The sequence below is a fragment of the Dioscorea cayenensis genome, chromosome 8 (genome assembly GCF_009730915.1).
Source record: "Dioscorea cayenensis subsp. rotundata cultivar TDr96_F1 chromosome 8, TDr96_F1_v2_PseudoChromosome.rev07_lg8_w22 25.fasta, whole genome shotgun sequence".
NCBI classification, from domain to species: Eukaryota; Viridiplantae; Streptophyta; class Magnoliopsida; order Dioscoreales; family Dioscoreaceae; genus Dioscorea; species Dioscorea cayenensis.
Window position 1 is genome coordinate 8,419,405 of NC_052478.1, and position 20,736 is coordinate 8,440,140.

The following is a 20,736-nucleotide window of genomic DNA, read 5'->3' on the forward strand; positions in this document are numbered from 1 at the left end:
TTTGAAATCAAAAATTAAATAATATTAACAATCAACTAAAACATTGAATTTCAAAATTTTTACTTGTTATTTTTTTTACATGTAAAATATAAAGAAAAATATGTTCCAAGACTAATCCAAGTGATTTATTCCCTTTCATATTTCTCAAATAGAATTCTTATATTGAAACAAAATAATAATAATAATAATAATATATTTAAAGTAGATATATAATCTGGCTCGAGAGTATTTCAAAGAATAATTATGATTTTTTTTTAAATATTATTATACTTAAATATTTGTTTGCATTAATTATAAAATAAGTAATATAAAGGTTTAATTACTTTCATTAATTTTGCATTAAATACTCCATAAAATCTTTTAAAACAAATTATAATGATTAAAAAATATTTTATTTTGTGATAAATGTATGCCTTAAGGAGTTATCAAATCATAATTTCTTTAATCAATTTGTATGTCATAATTGAAAATGACCATTTATCTTATATTATATCTAAGCAAATTAAAAAAAATTAAAGATATCAAAATATAGAATATTAAAGGATGAAAGATATTGAAATTTCAGAAACTAGATGTATTTCTAAAATATGATCCTTAATTTTAATTTTTTTTAATGAACTGTAACAAAAGGTTGTGATATCTATTATTGTTCAATTAAATTTTCTTTACCTTTTAATTTATATTATATATATTTTTATTTTTTAATACTTCTTTTCCTGGATATTGTTCCAATTGGATTTGCTTTATTTATTTTCTCTTAAAAACTTTGTGTATGATATTATAATTTTATTAACTAAAATATTTTATTTCAAATTATGTCTATATGTAATATTGCCTTACAACCATCAAAATTGTAAAAAAAAAAGAGCTAAAACTGAAGCAAAGCAAGGGAATTGTATTAAAGTAGATGTATAATCTGCTCCCAAGTGTTTCAAGGAGTAAATTTAAATATTTTTATTACATTTAAGTTTTTATTTATATTATTTATGATATTAATAATTGAAAATCTTTAATTATATTTATTTATTTATGAATTAAATGCTATAAGACCTTTGAAATTCAAGGTATACAAGAATTTCCATTGTAAGAGTTGTTTAATTATATGAAATATATATATATATATATATATATATATATATATATATATATATATATATGATATTATCTCAAAAACCCCTCACAAAATTTTAAAACTCCAATGTGAAACCGGGGTTTTTTTTTAAATATTGTATTTTTTAAAATTATTTACCAAAATAAGTATTTTTTAAATAAATTACCAAAATACGGCAAAAGTACCATGCATGGTACTTTTTTGAACATGAGTTATTATTAAATTTTCTTTTTAATTTTATAATAGTTTTATATATGATATTTTACATTTACAACCTCATAAATTTTTCAAATTAATTTTTTTTTCACAACCCTATTTAAATTTTACAATGGTTTTTTTATATAATATTTTATGTTTTAGTTCTTATAATTTTTTTAAAATTAAAATTTTTTCCCACAACCCTATTTAAAATTTACAATGGTTTTTTTATATAATATTTTATATTTAAAATAATTATTTTAATAAATAATTAAATAAAATATAATATTAAAAAAAAACGAAACCAGGGAGAATACTTAATAATAATAATAAATCCTAATTCTACATTGTAATTTCGCCCAAATTCAATGCCCTCTCTCGTCCTTCCATTCTCTTATTTAAGAGAGAGAGAGAGAGAGAGAATGAGACACGATTGGAAGAGAGAGAAACCAGAGAGAGAGAGAGAGAGAGAGAGAGAGAGAGAGAGAGAGATCGAAGGCGGGGAGGGAGAAACCCCGAAAAAAAATTCGAGCTTTTTGAATCCCCAATTCCCTCCATTCTTCTCCCTTCCTTGAATGATCCAAGCTCCACTCCAGATGGTGACCGACAAGGAGATCGCCAGCTGCGTCGAGTCTCTGCTCCGCCAGGCCGGCCCTGCCGCTGGCGCCCCTTCGGTTGATGCCATTGTCCGCCAGCTCGAGGCCAAGCTCGGCGTCGATCTCTCGCATAAAGTGTCGTTCATACGCGACCAGATCCAGCTCCTCCTTGGCCCCGCCCATCACCCCCAACCCCTCCCCCAGTTCCACCCTTATGCCACCGCTCAGCCCTACTCTTCTCTCCCTGGTGCTTCGCCTTCGCCGTTCGCTCACCTCCCTCATCACCATGAGCTCGCTTTTAGAGCCCCTTCACCCGTTGTTGTTCATGCCGCTAACCAGCACCAGCAGCTGATGCAGCATTCGCATGTTGCCTTGGCGAGGCCTGAGGGCTCGGTTGGGGCTGTTTCGCCTGTTGCTCTGAGGCCGATTGCTGTGAACCCTAAAGAAAGGTGTGAGTTTTGAGTTTTTTATTATTAAAATTTTGAATTAGGGTTTTGGATTTTGGTGTGGCTGTCTTATTGGCAATTTATGGATGGGAAAGTTGATAATTTGTTCAATTCGGGGATTTGATGACATGGATTGGTGCTATAAGGGAGGAAGTGTGTGGGTTTTGAGCTTGTGTATTGAATTTGTGAATGGGCTTTTCTGTATAGCTTGTGTTTTTTTTTCTTTGGTGTACGAATGTGGTTGCTTTTCTTGTGCACGCCGGTCGTGACTTTGTATCAGATTTAGGGTTGCGTTTTCTTGTGTAGAAATGCAGTTCTCTTTGGGCCTTGTTGTTAAAGGGCTAATTTTGAGCTTATTTATTGGACTTAGAATCAAGAATTTTTTTTTTTTTCTAGTTTAGATGTTTAGTACTTTAGGGCAATACTATGTGATTCGATTTTGAATTTGGAATGTGCTGGAGAGGGAAAGGTTAGAGCTTTTAGTTTGTTGAATTTAGGATTAGAGTGTCGGTTTCTGTTTGGATTTCTTTGGTTTTCTTGTGAGTTGAATTGGGTAGTTGGTGAACTCATGAAAGTGGATGATTTGTTTTCTTTTGCTTCCAAGAAACTTGCTAATTTTGTGTCATGTTTATTCAATTTACTCGAAGGTTTTGGATTTTGGTGAATGTCGTGATTCTTGCAATACAAATGTGTTGCCTTTTGGAAATTTGTGGTGATTTTGGTTTGTCCCTCTGCTGTAGGTTTATTGGTTCCTTCTGCCACAAAAGAAATGTGCAAACGTCACGCTTTATCTGTATTATTATTACTTTGGTTTGATTGTGGATTTATGTCCTTTTTGCGTAAATGTGGTGACTTCCGATACCTGTTTTAGCTTTACTGATTCAACAATAGTAGGAGAAGGCCGTTCACCAGAATTACTGATTAGCTAGTGAGTTTATTCAAATTGAATTCTCCTTTGTGTGCAAATGTTTTTAATTGTTTGTTTATGAATAAATTCAATTTAAAATTTTATTTTTCATCTTTACGCCTGCTGAATGAGATCAAAATGATGCCTAGGCAGTATATTGCTGTAAGTAATTGGTGGTATCTGTGATGTGTATTTCAGCGCTCCAGCACCAGCCAAGCGCAGAGGTGGCCCTGGGGGTTTAAGCAAGGTTTGTGGTGTTTCACCTGAACTGCAAGCTATTGTTGGTGAGCCAACCATGGCACGAACCCAGGTCGTCTTTATCCAATTAAGAAATTTATTGCTTTCCGTATATTGTTTCATAATGCTTCATTTAAATATTTTGTTGATATACTTGATTATTTTGGGTTCTTATCTTTCATATCATACTTCAGATTGTGAAGCAGTTGTGGGCCTACATTCGGAAAAACAATCTTCAAGATCCTAATAACAAGAGGAAGATTATATGCAACAATGAACTGCGTTTGGTTTTTGAGACTGATTGTACTGACATGTTCAAGATGAACAAGCTGTTGGCTAAGCATATCATACCACTTGAAGCTACAAGTATGCTGGTGTTCAAAAAACAATGCTTGAAATGAATTATAATTATGTTGATATTATTCATAAAAAGAATTCTTGGTTTCTTGCAGAAGACCAAGCTCCAGCCTCTAAGCGAGCAAAAACTGAATCCTCAGAAGTGGCTTCTGAAACCAAACCTGATGTTGATCAGTGTGCTGTGGTTATATCGGATGCACTAGCCACATTTTTGGGAACTGAACAAAAGGAGATGCTTCAGTCTGAGGCTTTGAAACGCATTTGGGATTACATAAAAGAAAACCAGCTTGAGGTTTGGCTACCTGATATCCCTATCACATACTTTATGATGAATGAGATACTTCTGCAATGCTTCATCACGCAATTGATTGATAACTACTATGTTAGAAAATCCTGACTATTTCTTGTCCTTTTAGTTATAAAACTTTTCACTGGATCTTGGTTGGTTTTTGTTCAAATATTAAAACAAAGTTTCTGTTACTTCATCATATTTTAGGCTTTTTAGCTGTTTTCTAGGCCTAGAACTCATGAAGCACAATTTTTTTTTTTAATCATGCCTCTTAAGTTTTAATATGATTTCTTTTTATTTGACATTATAATTCAATTCTCTCACTTCTTTTTGGCAATATATTTTATATTGTTGGTAGACCACTGCATCTTTGGGTACTCTTCTTAACCAGTAGCCATTAAAATATTTTCTCTTGTCACTTTTTCTTATTGGCCTCTTTATTTAATGGGAAAACGTATATCTTGCATATTCTTTTAAGGAGGAAGACGGCATTATTTTGTATAAGGCCAGCATTAGGGTGGTGCATAATCATAATAATGTATTTAATGGAATATTATGATTTAGCTGTTTACTTTAGGATAAGGTGTTGAAGATGATGATGTGAATATTAACTCTTGGATAGTTCTCAAAGGGAAACAATAGAATTCCTAAGAGCTTCTCATGTTGGCTTTTGTGACATCAAAATTGAGTATTTATTAGGTCTTTAACTGACAGATGTCTTACCTTGATTTGGAGGGCTATAGTTTGATTTATAAAAGCTAATGTAACCATGACATTTGCTTTGTGACTACGAACGATCTCTGAAAGGACTTGGTAGACTGTTTGGAAGCACTGACATTCTACCTAAGTCCTCACTAAAAGAAATTCTTAAATAACTGTCGGCTGACATTCTTCTTGTTGAAGTAATCTCTATGCTCTTTTGACTGATAAATTTCACCTTAAAGCCTGTATTCTTTGTCGCTATGATACAAACTACTAAATAAATTAAGGAAAGTTCTTTAATTCTGTTTATTTCTCTACTATTTTAGATCATTGCGGCTATAGTATGATGTTTTAATTCTTTTGAGTATTTTTTTTTCTCTGTTTAGGATCCAACCAACACAATGATGGTACTTTGTGACTTTAAACTTCAACAACTTTTTGGATGTGAAAGCCTTTCAGCGTCGGGAATCTCAGAAATGTTGGCACAACATTTAATCAAGCAATCCTGACCAGCAGCATTTAACTGGTGAGATTGAAATTTTGACATATATCTTTCTTTTAAAAGAATTATTAGCTTATTTCATAAATCTGCTGAAAAGTAAGTAATATTTTTTTTTTTAAATTTTTCTGCTTTTAATCAATTATGTACCCTCTTTAGTTCTTAAAAATTTCTTGAGTAATATAAAAAATGGCTTCCATTGCATATTATATTTGTGGCTAGCTCGGCCATATACAGCGTGGTTAAGCTTGTTTTGGTAGATTGTCTAATTTATTATGCGTGAAGCATCCACTCCACTTCGTTTGCGTCTTAATGAAGCGATTTTTCTTGGTGTTGCTTTAAGGAAACTCTATTTTGCTTTTACGTCTTTCGCTTGACAATGAACCTCACTCTGTATCTAAAATTTTAAACCATTAACTGACCAAACATAATTAAAGAAAATTTTCTGAAAATTCATAGCACATAGTGTCTATTCTGATATAGCATGCCTATTTTCTTTCCATCTTTTCTTATTCACATAGGATCCAGGCTGCTCTTCCTTCCAAAACACATGTCATTTGACACTCAAGCAACTAACAATCAATTGATCATTTATAGTTTAAACACAATGCCAATAGTTTATTCTCCGTAGTCTCTGAACTTTTTGATTCACATGATTAAAAATTCAAATTGTGTTATGCTTCTGAAACCAAACTGAAAAATGATGAGCTGCTTTCTCTTCTATTTGCAGATGTTGCATTTCTGTGGAATCTAGTTGGTCTAACAAAATAGAACATACTCTATGAAACAAAAACAAAGCATTGTTTTATTATGCTTCAACTGTTTGTATTTGCTTGCATTATGTAGCCTTTCTTTCTTTTTCTTTTGAGATGCTGTAGTTTACTCTGGTGGTAATAGAAAGAAAAAGTGTCGATAGTTTCTGCGCTAATCCTCTTACTTAATCAGTTATCTTCAGTATCACTTGCCTTTATAAATAGAACATGCGATCTGTGTTATGCTTGCAATTGTTCATTGTGATGCTGCAGCTATAAACTCAATAAATTATTGTCAATTGTGAAGAATTCTTCGGACTTGCAGACTTCGATATGAGGTAAGACAGACATGAATAATGTATTCCATTGTTCTTTGTAGTGTATGAAATTGTATTTCTCAGTATGAAAGTAATTTTTCTGTATCTGCTTTTTTCTGTCTTTTTCTTCTCAAAATTCTTGGTCACATTTCAAAGGGAGTTTTGAGTTTTGGATTAAAAAGCAAAAAGTGATTTTGCAAGCATTTTGTTTATTTATTTATGTTTTTTTAGCAAGTCAAATTGAGGGTTTTTGCATGTGTACCCCTACAAAGTCTTGATACTTGAATTAAGAGTGTATATTTCAAAACTCAATTTCTTGGTGATAAATATTTATATAATTTTAGAATTTGGGCGTTTGATTGATTATTGGATTGTCTAATTGATTATGGCAAACAGACTTGAATTCTAGGATCAATTTTGTCCACAGGCTTAAGTCCCATCAATAGTCATATAATGTGACATTTAGATCCAACAATGAACTAAGGTCCGAAACAAAGGACTGTTTTCTACTTTTTTAGTTTTTTTTCCTTTCTTTTCATTTGTCACATTGAAACACTATTTTTGGATGCTAATCCTTATATATATATATATATATATTATATTTTATATTTGGTATATATATATTGATATATTTGAAAACTTATGTATTTGTTTGTAATTATCTTATTTCTTTGTGCTTATTAAAAAACATTGCCATTGCAAAGCGACTTTAATGATTTTTTTATATAAAAATAAAATTTAAATGAAGCATAATAAAAAAACAGCCATAAAGGCTGTAATTGAAATACTAGTTTTTAGCTAACAGTTATTTGGTTTATTAACATTAGAGTCTTTTGTCCTACTGAGGAGACATGTGTCAATCTCAGCTCAAACAAATGTAAGATTATTGTTTTAAAAAAAACTAACCATTTTTTAATTGGATCTAATTTTTAAATTTTTTTTAAAAGGTGGATAAACCACTTCAATTAAAAATAAAAACCTTCATAAACTATTAGAGGTCACAGAAATAACTAATGGTGGAAATAGAATTAAAATTAAGGGGGTGATGAATTTAAATTTTATTTTTTAAAATATTAAATAATTTTATTAATTCAAATTTGAGATTATAATAATCAATATTTTAAAAATATAAAATATATATCCATCTAAAAAATTTGGTTTAGTGTAAAACCGCTATCATATCTACATAATTAGTAATTAACTCAACTCTAGTTAAACACTAAATTAATAAATACTACAATTAAAAAACAACTTTAAATAAATTCATATATAAGTCAATTATTAGATACAACCATTATTCAACAAATAATCTAATGAATAATTAAAATTTTCATAACAATTAATCACAAGTATATAACATTTTTTCACAATAATTTTCATAATGAAACAAATATTTAACAAATATCTAACAATCATTTAACAAATATACATACTTTTACACAATAAATAATCACACAAAAATTTTAAAAAAATTAAATTAAATATAAAAAAGGATAAATCCTGTAATGAAATAAAACATAAATTTGGAGATAATTGATCAAACAAAAAAAACTCACCAATATATGAGATCTGTAATGTTTTTTTATTTTAGAGATTTTGCTATAGCAATTGCATTTTTTAGGATTTTATTTTTATTTTTATATTAATATCCTAAATATTAATAATTATGTATTAATAAGTTCAATAAAAAAAAATCTATATATAAAGTTTAAAAATAAAAATATTTGAGGATTTATGTTTGGCTAGCCATATTATTTATTATCATTCCACATCAAATTTATTTAATATAGTAATTTTATTATTTTTATTTAATTTATTTTAAATAAAATGAGGTAGAATTTAAAAAAAAAATAAAAGTTGCATTTTTCATATGAATTATAATGATTAATATTTTAATTATATATATATATGATGAGGCAAAAGGGGTGCTTGAGCACCCCCTTGCCCCCGTCCGGCCTCCCCTCTCCTTAAATTTTCCCGTGGAAATAACCAATGACAAGAAGTGGAGAAACAACCCAATAGAAAAAAAAAAAGACAACCCAAGAGAAAAAAAAGTTTGAAAGAAAACCTCAAATTTATTTATGAAAAACAAAAAAATAAAATTGAAAGTTTATTAAATAGTGATTTCATTGAAACTCTACAATAATTATATTTCAAATAATATTACTTTTATTTTAATTTTTTAACTGATTTTTTTTAAGATAATCTTTAATTTAATCATATCATGGATCTAAGTTAAATTCAAGGAATTGCCAAAAATAAATAAATAAATATTTACCAAAAAGTTCCTTATAATCTTATCCCCCTCTCAAAAAAAATATTTAAATGTTATTAGATCCTCCGATCAGCTTGACAACTACTATACACTAAACGACAAAATATGCCATTTTGACGCATGGGACCCAGTCATTGAAGATGTGAGGGAGTGGGACCCATGTCCACCGCCCACCCCACCATCTCACACCAAGACCCCATAGAAAAGGACTGTGCCACGTCAGCAACCAAGCTTTCTAAATATCCTTTTGGACTTTAGGGCATTGGCAATTGAGGTGTGGGGGCCCACACTTGCCCTTCAAATCCCCTTCCCAACTTCCGCCAGAAAAAGCCCATTCTTTTTTTGGGCCTATTTGCGTCATCTTTGGCCCACTAACACTTCCCTACAAATCACGTAAATTTACTTTTTTACCCCTCTTTTCTCCCTTTTTTTTCAACATCATTTCCAGTACTCTAGCAATTAAAATAAAATAAAATAAAATAAAAAATTATTTTCTTATTTAAAATTTTCATTGAATTTCTCATAATAAAAATAAATTTATTTATTTTTACCCATCTTTCCCCCTTTTTTACATCATTTCCAACCCCTCTAACAAAAAAAAAAAGAGGAAATTTTCTTTTTTTTGTAAAAATAATATGAAATTTATAATATGGAATATATTTTCCAAACTGGTTCAAATTTTTCATGGAAATTAACCTATAAGGTGGTGGCAATTGTAAAAGTGCCTCTAAATTCAAATGACTTTAGACAAAGTCATGGCTTTAATTATACATTCCATACAAAAACCTCCATCATTTTCTACTAGAAATTCAGCCACCCCCCCTAATTTTAGGTTTCACATCATACCATCAAAGGATCAACCTTGTTTGATCCTTAAAGCATAATCTTGCTTCCATTTGTTTCCATATGTATGTATTTTTTCATAGCATGATTAACCCTATTTTTCAAAATTTTGATCTATTTCCTCAACTAATACAGTCAAACATTATAGTTCAACTTACAATAAAATCAACTGTAATTCAAATAAAAAATAGCTATGTCTTAATATATATATATATATTTTAAAAAATTTTATAAATTAATTATTAATGATAAAGAGTAATTAGACAATTGCAAAAGGGCATGCAAGAGATTTTCTCACAACTAAAACCAAAACAAGTAAACAACTCTCCTCTAGAGATCTACTACAGAACCACTCACAATTAATCATGAAAGTTAAATAATTTAATAACCATGCAAGTTACATGAAAACCCTAATAACATGCATGGCAATCAATTTGCCACCCAAAAACCCAACTGCACAAAACACAACTTAAGAGTATACAGCTCACAAAGGGATCATGGAGGTCTGTGTTTGTCTGTACCCTTAAAACACTTATATATCAAAATGGCTTCCACCTTCTTGTCCCTTCCTATCAATCACTCTCTACTTCTTCCCATACTTAATAAACTAAGGGCATCTCTCAATCCCTCTGAAGGACCCCACTCTCTCTTTTCTATTCCATGCTAACATGCCCTTTCAATTCATTCTCTTGATATTAGTGTTATATATATATATATATATATGACATGTCACCTTTGTGAGATTCTTCTCTATTTAATATATATAATTTATCACTCTATATAATTTTACCAACCATTCACTAGCTATAGTCCCTTCAATTCCCCTATATATACCCTTAACTTTCACTCTTCACATCCATTCCATCTCCTTCTTTTTCTTCTTCTTCTTGTTCTAGTTTTCAAGTTGATCACTTTGATCTTTATGGCCACTGTTGAGGTATATATATATAGTTCTAGAGCATTGATACATTAATATATATATATATATATATGTTATTAGAGAGTCTTGAATGCATTAATGTTATTTCTTGATGATCATAGGTTCAGTCTGCCACCACTGCATTGCCAGAAGAGAATGTTCAAGTGACAGAAACAAATAAGGAGACGGTGGAGGAGACAACTAAGGAAGAAGAAGTATTTGGTTCTGCTACTGAGACTGCTGTTACTGATGAGGTTAAAGTAAAGGAAGATGCTGAAGAAGCAGCGAAGCCGGTGGTCGAAGAGGAGAAGATCGAAGAAAAGCCGGCAGAAGAGAAGCCGGTAGAAGAGAAACCGGTGACCGAGATCACCGGTGAGGACACAGTGGAGAACAAGGAGGTTCCTGAGGTGGAGCAAGAGGTAGTGGCAGTGACAATTAGTGAAAAGGAAGAAGAAAAGGAAGATAAGAAGGAAGAGAGAGCCGAAGAAAAGCCGGTGGTGGCCGAAGAGGAAGTGAAGAAAGATGAAAATAAGGATGAAGGTGAGAAGAGCAATGAGGAGTAGAAGAAATAGTAGTATTTAGAGAGAGTGTCTTGCATGCATGGAGATATAATTAATGAGAGAAACAAAACTATCAGTGTATGTGTTTGTGTTAATTTCTTATGTTGAGATATGATGTGAGTTAATTAGGTTTAATGCATGGGGGGTTTATGAATAATAATTAATGTAATGGTAGAAATAAACAAGTTGAACCAATGTGGTCCAACTTTGTAGTTTGTTGTTGTTATATTGTGATGGTTGTGTTGTTAATCTATGGATTTCTTGATTTCATAGAGATCTAGTTGTGCTTCTTGTTAATTTGTTCCTTAAATCTCTTCAAGTGTCTTGTTTTTTAAATTTATCTATGCATTTTATGTATTTTGCCTTTAGTTTGTTCTCTAAATTTTATATTAAATGTTTGAAGTTTGTATCTTAAAAAAAAAATTAATCTTATAAGTTTTTATAATGAGAAAAGGAGTGGTAACTATGAGAGAGGGAGATTGACTCTGTTGTTGAGTTTATAAATTATTGATTTATTATTAATAATAAAGAGTTATGTATATTATATTTCTCTTAATAAGATACACAAATAAAATACACAAAGTCAAATGTTTGATTGCTTTTTTTTCCTAGAAAAAATTTTTACCGGTCATTTTTCAGCTAAAGAGGCTGTTTATTTGTTAAAATTTTTCGTAAAATTTTTTTCCACAAACTCTATCATGTGACCCTATTTTCCCTCAAATTAGTGGAAAATTTTTCCTGCCTCCCCCTAGGGAAAGTTTTCCATAGAAAACGCAAGGGGCTATGTGAAAAAATAAAGTGCGATTGAAATATTTAAAATAATTTTTTTTAAAAAAATTTAAAAGAAAAGTTTTTCCTTTTCGTTTAATTTTTTTTTAAAAAAGATAAATTATATAACTTCATAATATTTTAAATAAATTTATCCAGATCAGTGAGGTTTTTTCCATGAAAAATGTTATATTTTCCGTGGAAAATAAGAGCAATCAAACAACAAAATCTGAATTTCCAAATAGAAAATTTTTGATTTTCTAGCTGAAAAATAATGCCAATCAAACGACTATTTTTTTATTTTCCATGTAAAATTTTTTCATGGAAAAATATTCTATGGAAAAATTTTATTTTTCAGCCATTTTTCATGTTGCCAATCAAACACAACCTAAATTATCTTTCAAATTCCACATATGTATATATATATATATATATTCTTATAATTACCTTATTTCCTCACTAAAATTTTTGGGAGCAGAAGGCCCATACTGGTTTGGGCAAACCCAAACTCTCTATAGAAATATATAATTCCATAAACAACACACAAGCTCATATGGTTGTGATGAATATAATTATTTGAATTTATAACTTTTGATGATGATCACCATTGTTCATTTTTTTGTTCTTTTGATTTTTTATTATAAAATTTAAAATTTTTATAACTACTTTATTAAATTAAAAACAAAATTATGAGCGCTATGAGTGATTAGGCAAGAATTGATAACTCAAAACAATATATTCTAGAAACTTAGCAAATTTTTTTATATGCCCATTTACCCGTTCTAATATCAATAGGGTTAGTGGATGATTTTTTTTTTTTTGAATTTTATTATATTTCGTTTAGTAGAAAAAGAAAACATTATCTAGTTATTGAGTAGATTTCTATCAACTTTAGATGTATTTTGGCTCTTTTTGACAAACGCTGTAAGTATTGTCAAAGGTGTGTACATAGACTGAAAATTGAACATCCTATTAATCCATTCTCATTTGATAATGTAGTTGTTCAAATTTATAACCCCAATTCATAATTAGAACCTGTTACTATCACTGTATTCAACAAGACTTACAAGACTTGAATTTGAAAACTTTTGAATGTTTTAAGCCACCACAATTTAAAATAGGGCAAATGCCAGTGGGCTACCAACTTTTTTGTGAGATGTAATATTTTTTTTAGTATTATCATAGTTTTTATTAAGCAGTTGAAGCGATTGGGTTACTTTGTGTTTCTTAATTTTGTATTATGAAGAAGAAAGAAAAACGTTGCTTATATTACTCCATAATATATACGTATTATAAAAAATTTATCCCTTAAAAGCTCTCAAAACGGCATTTGCGTTGTTTCATTGGTTGAATGGTTCAAATATTTTTTTTTTTGGTACCGCACTACCCATTCTCCATCTCAATACATACTAATATATTATATATATATATATATATATATATATATATATATATATATATATATATATATATATATATATATATAATAGCATTTTTAGTTTTATTTTTGTTTTTAACGTTTTTAACAATAAAATCAATAAATATTTTTTTCCTTTTATTTTAATATATAATATAGTATAACACATATAATATTATATATAATACATGCATATATACATACTATTAATTTTTGTATATTAACATATACTTCCTCCGTTCCTTTTTACTTGTCACATTTTGGAGATCTTCTCTGTTCCTTTTTATTTGTCACATTAAAAATATTGTGCAACATTAAATAACTTTTTTTTTCCAAATTTGTCCTTTAATTTAATGTCCTTGTACAATTTTCAATAAATCTCAATCAACTAAGCATTAAATTTTATAGTCCCCTAGTGGAGTTTTAAATAGGGGTAGTTTTGGAAAGTAATGTAATTTTTTTTATAAATATAGGTAACCAACTAATTTTAACTAACTTTTCTTAATCGGTGTGAATTAGGTAAGTGTGACAAGTAAAAAGAAACGGAGGGAGTATTAATGATAAGCATATGAACACTAAGAAAAAAGGTCAATGTGAAATTATTAATAGCACCCAAATGCGATGTCCTTTTCGATCAAACCTATCATTTAAGGAAATATAAATACAATATAAACAAAATCAAACCTATCAATATTTGGATTTGATGCTCTTTTGATATGTCATGCCTTGGGTCCGGCTCACCGGATCAGGTGAGCCAGCAAACGGCCGCACACCTATAAAGCCAAAATCAAGTAGGCATGCAAGACCTCAAAACCTGCTCTCAAGAATCACAATATCTAACAAGGAAGCCAAATTTAAGAACAAAAGAACAGAGTTCAACATTGAAAGAATTAGACTAATTGTTTTGCAAAAACAATACAAACTTATTCAAATAAAACCTAGGCCCATAATAAACGAGACTTATTACATGCTAATTATTCGGCGATTGCCCAACGATCCCCGCTAAGCTATCCACCACTCAACTCTACTCCTGATATGAAAAGAGATATCAACAACATTTCTGAGCTTGACAACCCAGTAAGCACACACTAAAAATATAGGGATCATTTAAAAGTTACAAGACGACAAAATCAAACATCAGAAATCAGATTTATTTCAAACAAATACAGATGTCAAATCCTGAGCAAATAGGTCCCCCAAACAACTATTGCCAAAACAAATTAATAGAATTCATATATTTACCCTCAGTGACCCAAGCAAGAATTATCAGAGATCATATTTTTACCCTTGGTGACCAGAGCTAGAATTATTAGAGGCTGTTATTCTTCACCTACGGAAAGCTATGGGAAACTATAGTTTCTAGATCAAGATACATGTCGACACGGTCAATGTTTAACCCATAGTGACAGGGTTAGTGCATAGTTAATTGGGGACTAGTTTCTATGTCAAAATATTTCATATTTACAAAACAATAAACTATCAAAATTTATATTTGGCAAAATACAAGTAATTTGGCAGGCAAAATTTTTTTAGCAGTCGCGTGATCCCATTTTTATCATATCAAACTAAATCAGTTAATTGAATCTAAACATGAACAAATAATAATAATAATAATTAATCAAAAATTAAATAAAATATCTAAAATTCAGAAATTAAATAATCCGAATTTAAATAAATGATCTAAAAATTCAAAAATTAAATAATCCAGATTTAAATAAATGTCTAAACCTTTCAGATAATTCTAATCCATAATAAAATATCATTAACTTAAAATTTAAAATAATTTAAAATAATTCCGAAAATAATAATAAATAAATAATTCAAAATATAAATAAAAAAATTAATATTTTTCTCAAAAATTCTAGATGTTCAGAAAACTAGAGTAAATACATATAATAGAATTTATATGTGGGATACCTGCCTAGATGTCTTCCAACTCCAAGATTCTAAACCAAATTACCAAAATTAAGCACCAAAAGGAGGCCCTATCAAACATTAAGCATGTGCAAAAATATCAAAACCCAAAATTATAGGCTTACAGATTTTTTTTGTGAGAGAGGTATACTGGGATGCACATGACCATACTATGGGGCTTTAAGAAAACATCTAACAATACAAATGACTAAATTGACCATTCAAATATTTACATCCTAAAGGCCAAGATATAGTCTGACAATAGCTTAAATCCAAGCTAAAACAATTATCAGAACCACATGTTCTAAATATGATAAAATAATAAATAAATAAACTAAAAGAAGCATGGAAACATTGCCAAGTGCCACCACAAGTCAAAATACTATTTTATGTAAACAACCTATGAGCAGTATGATTAACTCCACCGATTTAACAAAAAACCATTTCTTTAATCTCCAATCTCCATAGTAAAAATAGAGTCTATAATTTCTATTGCACGAGTGGTTCATGTGATAAGAGTCAAGATTGCATGAAGCAATATGTTGTGTGGTGTTGCAGAGGAATTGGTAGTGTGAAGAAAGGTGAATGAAGATGCTGTTACTTTGCAGGTTTGGTGTTTCAGTATGGGAGTTGGTCGGTTTGTATTCAAATGTTACTTGTTAGTTTAATTTGATTCAATGGTAGCTTAACATGTGGATTAACTGGGTGCTGAGTGTATCAAATGTAATTGGCTGTAGTGTGTGTTGTAATTGGTTGAGAGATTTTGAGTGATGTAAACCGTTGGATGGGTTACTAGTCAAGGACCCTCTTGATTACTTCTAATCTGGATCGTCCATCCAGATATACATAGCTTTGTAATAGAATTCGGGAAAAACTTATGATGATTCTAATTGAAAAAAAGAAGAGGGTTCTTCAGGTCTTCTTGTTGTTCGAGTGATCTTGTTCTTGTTTTTTTTAAACAGTTCTCTGAACATCAGTGGTATTAGAGCTTCATTATTCCTCTCATGACGAATTGTGGGAAGAAGCAGGATTACGGTGATCTTGAGAACCTAATCAAAGAGATAGATAAGAGACGTTCTAAAGGAATTGAAGATGTAAGGGAGCAAAATTCCAAGGCTCTTGATGAGATCAGAATGTTGCTGGCGGACATGGCGAAGAAGAGAAATGGTGAGGCAGCTCAGTCTTCTTATCAGCAACAAGTTAGTAATCTTAATAATGGAGTTTTGGAAATTCTAATGGTTCTTGCAGTATAGGACACTATACTAAGTTAGAGTTTCCAACATTTAATGAGGATGGACTTACGGATTGGTTGTATGAATTTGAACAATTGTTTTGAAATTGATAATATTGTGGATGTTGTCAAAGTGAAGTTGGCTGCTATTTACTTTGTGGGAAAGGCTCTACACTGGTTAAAGTATTTCTTGAGTATTAGGGAGAAGGGTAAATTGGTTTCTTGGAGTGAGTTTGTAGAGGTTCTTGTGGCCAGATTTGGGGAACATGTAGTTTGGGACACCATGGCTGAAATCAAAAAATTAAAGCAAGAAGGTTCTTTGCAACAATATCCAGATGAATTTGATGTTTTACTTAGCCAAACATATTGCATAGAAACTTAAACTTTGAGTCAATTTCTGGGTGGTTTAAAAGAGGAGTTGGAGATGTCTGTTAGATTGTTTAAGCCCACTTCTTTGAAATCAGCTTATGTTATTGCAAAAATCCAAGAATTGTTGTGGTCTAATTCAAATCTCTGTGGTAGAAAACTATTGCTTTGCAACTTTTCCTCTTCTGATAACAACTTTCTCTTCACTCATGCAACCTCCAATCAGCATCGCCAGGTTAGCTCTGCAGGGTTCTTCTTCACAAATGCTAATTATGAGGTGTCCCTTGCAGGTTGCTCTTCTCGTCGATCTTCTGAATTCTCATCGGATACACTTTTTGCTGTCGAAGCGGCTCTCAATGCAGCAATGGAGCTTAATAAGCCTGTCAAACACATCTTCTGTGATCTTCAAGACATCATCCACCTGCTTAACTGCACTGACCATGTTACCTCATGGCGGTTTGATGATCAAATTAATAACCTGAAATTTCTTTTGGACTCATGGGGAAATCCTCTGATCCATGTTATCCCGTCTTCCTGGGGCTCTCCGGCTGTTGGTTTAGCTATGCATGGTTTAACTCATCATCATCCCAACTTGTTCTTGTTTGGGAAAGACCTCCCATTTTGGATCATGAAATCCTTTATCAATTTTGGTTTTAGATTCTAACTCGTATTTGTCTTTTAAATTTTAGTAGCACTTCTGTACCAGGTTCCTTTCAATAAACAGCTTCTCTTTGAGAAGTTCTTTAAAAAAAAAAAAAGGGGAATGGGTGTGCAGAATAATAGATCCCAGGTTGATGGAAATTCTTATCAATCCAATGGAGGTTTGGCAAAAACCATTGTGGGTTCTAACTGGAATTCTAATTCTGTTAGACAGGGAATTCCTTCAATTCCAGAGCAAGCAAAGACTAGTTATAACTCCAAGTTTTCAAGAAGAATGCCTAATAAAGAGATGGAAGAGAAAAGGTTAAAAGGTTTATGTTTCAGGTGCAATGAAATTTTTTTTCCGGGTCACAAATGTAATAAGAAGCAAATGTATATGATTACTCTGGAGATAGATGATTATGAGGAAATTGAAGTGGTGGAAGAGCTGCAAAATGAGAAGCGAACTCTTTTTGATCCACAGTTGTCTATTCATGCTCTCACATGTATGGACAGTTGCCAAACTATGAGAATTAGAGGCTGTTATGTCACAAAGATGTTATTTCTATTGATAGACTTAGGAAGTTCTCATAATTTCCTTGATAAAGGTATGACCAAGTCATTGGGTTGTACTTTAGAACCTATTCCTGCTGTCAAAGTAGCTGTTGCAAATGGGAATGAAATAATTTATACTAAAGTCTGTAAGGCTTTTCAGTGGAAGATGCAGGGAAATTTGTTCAGTGCTGATTTTTTGATCCTTCCCTTGGAAAATTATGACATGGTCTTAGTAATATAATGGTTGGCAGAACTTGGTGATATTAGTTGGAATTTCAAGAAATTGCAAATGAGGTTTTGCTTGGGAGATGCATCATTTTTTCTGCAGGGTAAACAAAGTACCAAAATTAAGCTGGTGGACAATTCAATAATAGATAAACTATTAGTTAAAGAGACTTAATTATCTCTTAACCAATGTTTTGCTTTATTAGTGAAGTCATCTTCTATTTCTATTGAGGCTATGGAGTTAGAAGAGGAAATTTATGCTTTCACTAAAGGGGTACCAGAATCTGTTATCCAGGTGTTATTAAATTTCGTAGGAGTATTTTCAGTTCCTGAGGGGTTACCACAAGTTAGATCACAAGACCATAGAATTATTCTCAAAGATGGGGTGAATCCTGTGTGTTTGAGCCCATATAGGTATTGTCCTTTACAAAAGGATATCAATGAGAAACTAATTCATGAGATGCTAGAATCTGGGTTAATATAATTCAACAATTCCCCATTTTCAGCTCCAATAGTCTTGGTGAGAAAAAAAGATAGGTCATGGAGGCTATGTGCGGACTATAGAGGGTTGAATAATGTGACAATCAAAGACAAGTTTCCTATCCTTGTACTTGAAGAATTGTTAGAAGAATTGTATGGAGTGACAATTTTCTCTAAATTGGATGTTAGATCTGGTTATCACCAGATTAGAATTACAGCTGAAGATGTTTAAAAGACAACATTCATAACTCATCAAGGATACTATGAATTCAAGGTTATGCCATTCGGGTTGATCAATGCTCCCTCTACATTCCAAAGTTTAATGAACCAGGTTTTTGAGCCTTATCTAAGGAAATTTGTATTATTCTTTTTTGACAACATCCTGATTTATAGTGGGGATGAGGAATCGCATGTGAAACATCTGTTACAAGTATTTCAACTTTTGTAACAGAACTCATTATTTGTCAAGTTAAGCATGTGTAGATTTGATGTCAGCTGAATAGACTATTTGGGGCATTTAATTTCGAAAGAAGGGATGGCTACTGATCCTCAAAAGGTTAAAGCTTTTTGGAATTGCTATGTGCCATCTTCACTAAAACAATTGAGGGGATTTTTGGGCTTATCAGGCTATTACAGAAGGTTTATTATGAATTATGCTCAGATTAGTTGCCCTATGGTATTTCTGTTAAAGGGAAATAAAAGGTTTGTTTGGACGGATGCTACACAACAAGCTTTTATGAAATTAAAGGATGTTGTTACAACAACATCAGTTCTAGCTCTTCTAGTTTTTTAGTAAGTTTTTATAGTTGAGACAGTTGCCTTTGGCCAAAGAATAGGAGCTATTTTGATGCAAAATTCCCACTCAATTGCCTATATGATCAGTAAGGTTCTTTCTGAGAAACATCAGTCCATGTCAGCCTATGATAGGGAGATGTTTGCTATTTTATTTGTAGTAAAGAAATGGCAACAATATCTGGTTGGTAGACATTTTATTATTAGGACTGATTATCAACCTTTGAAATATCTGTTTGATAGAAAATTGACCACTCCAACTCAATACACTTGGTTAGCAAAATTAATGGCCTTGGACTTCGAGATTTAGTATAAGCAGGGGTCTGCTAGCAAAGTTGTTGATGCTCTCTCCAGGATAAATTCTATGGAAGTAACATTACATGCTATATCTAGCATTTCTTTGGATATTAATGATAGAATAAAGGCTTCTTGGGATGAAGATACAGAATTAAAAGCTATTATTCAGTCTTTGTAGTAGGGAAACATCATTAAGCATTTTTAGTGGATAAATGGGCAGTTGTTGAAAAAGGGCAAAATTGTGATTGGAAAGAATTCAAATTTGAGACAAACATTATTACAATATTTCCATGAAACTTTAGTGGGTGGTCATTTAGGTGTGCAAGCTACATACCAAAGAATTGCTGCAATTTTTTTATTGAAAGGGAATGTGGAAAGCAGTCAAGGAATTTATAAAGATATGCAATGTGTGCCAAAGATTCAAACCTAAAAATGTGGCTTCCCTTGGATTATTACAGCCTCTCCCTATACCAGACTCTATTTTTACAGACATATCCATGGATTTTATTGAAGATTGCTGAAATCCAAAGGGAAACAATGATTTTTGTTGTGGTGGATAAACTTACAAAGTATGCTCACTTCTTGCCCATGTCTCATCCATTTACTGCAGTTAAGGTGGATCAAATTTTCCTAGATAATGTGTACAAACTCCATGGGTTTCCTTCTACTATTGTGAGTGATAGGGATCCTATTTTTATGAGCATCTTTTGGAAAGAATTGTTCAAGCTCCAAGGTGTGGAATTATTACACTCCACTGCATATCATCCACAAATGGATGGGCAGAATGAGGTTGTAAATAGATGCTTGGAAACTTACTTAAGATGTATCGTTGGTGATTTACCAAGAAGTTGGTCATCTTGGGTGGCACTAGCTGAATTTTGGTATAATTAAAATTACCATACAACTATCAATCTAACACCTTTTCAGGCACTATATGGTGTTCCTCCACCTTTACATTTTCCATACATTAACAAGGATTCTAATGTAGAAGCTGTTAATTCTATGCTGTTGTATAGAGAAATTGCCATCAAATTATTGAAACAT

General features: G+C 31.2%; 3 protein-coding genes across 4 annotated transcripts; all 3 read left to right on the forward strand.

The window, feature by feature from the left end:
• Positions 1–1,747: 1,747 nt before the first annotated feature.
• On the forward strand, positions 1,748–6,270 carry LOC120266377. The gene is made up of 6 exons (XM_039274002.1): positions 1,748–2,354; positions 3,457–3,568; positions 3,690–3,861; positions 3,948–4,144; positions 5,230–5,369; positions 6,073–6,270. The coding sequence occupies exons 1-5, from the start codon at positions 1,885–1,887 to the stop codon at positions 5,350–5,352; spliced, it is 1,074 nt and encodes a 357-aa protein (XP_039129936.1). The 5' UTR covers positions 1,748–1,884; the 3' UTR covers positions 5,353–5,369; positions 6,073–6,270.
• A 4,039-nt stretch (positions 6,271–10,309) lies between these two features.
• Positions 10,310–11,299, forward strand: LOC120266594 (gelsolin-related protein of 125 kDa-like). The gene is made up of 2 exons (XM_039274235.1): positions 10,310–10,466; positions 10,571–11,299. Exons 1-2 carry the CDS (start codon positions 10,452–10,454, stop codon positions 11,009–11,011), a joined length of 456 nt encoding a protein of 151 aa, XP_039130169.1. The 5' UTR covers positions 10,310–10,451; the 3' UTR covers positions 11,012–11,299.
• A 4,697-nt stretch (positions 11,300–15,996) lies between these two features.
• On the forward strand, positions 15,997–17,387 carry LOC120266412. 2 transcript variants are annotated; one of them, XM_039274037.1, is made up of 2 exons: positions 15,997–16,306; positions 16,995–17,387. In XM_039274037.1, the coding sequence occupies exons 1-2, from the start codon at positions 16,112–16,114 to the stop codon at positions 17,184–17,186; spliced, it is 387 nt and encodes a 128-aa protein (XP_039129971.1). In that variant the 5' UTR covers positions 15,997–16,111; the 3' UTR covers positions 17,187–17,387. The 2 variants fall into 2 exon arrangements, with proteins under 2 accessions (XP_039129971.1, XP_039129970.1); XM_039274036.1 differs by having other exon boundaries at positions 15,997–16,274.
• The last annotated feature ends 3,349 nt before the right edge of the window (positions 17,388–20,736 follow it).

Coding starts and splice junctions, on each gene's coding strand:
- LOC120266377 (XM_039274002.1), top strand. CDS start 1,885: ATGATCCAAGCTCCACTCCAGATGGTGACCGACAAGGAGATCGCCAGC. Junction 3,862..3,947: donor CATACCACTTGAAGCTACAA/GTATGCTGGTGT, acceptor GGTTTCTTGCAG/AAGACCAAGCTCCAGCCTCT. Junction 4,145..5,229: donor TAAAAGAAAACCAGCTTGAG/GTTTGGCTACCT, acceptor TTCTCTGTTTAG/GATCCAACCAACACAATGAT.
- LOC120266412 (XM_039274036.1), top strand. CDS start 16,112: ATGACGAATTGTGGGAAGAAGCAGGATTACGGTGATCTTGAGAACCTA. Junction 16,275..16,994: donor CATGGCGAAGAAGAGAAATG/GTGAGGCAGCTC, acceptor TGTCCCTTGCAG/GTTGCTCTTCTCGTCGATCT.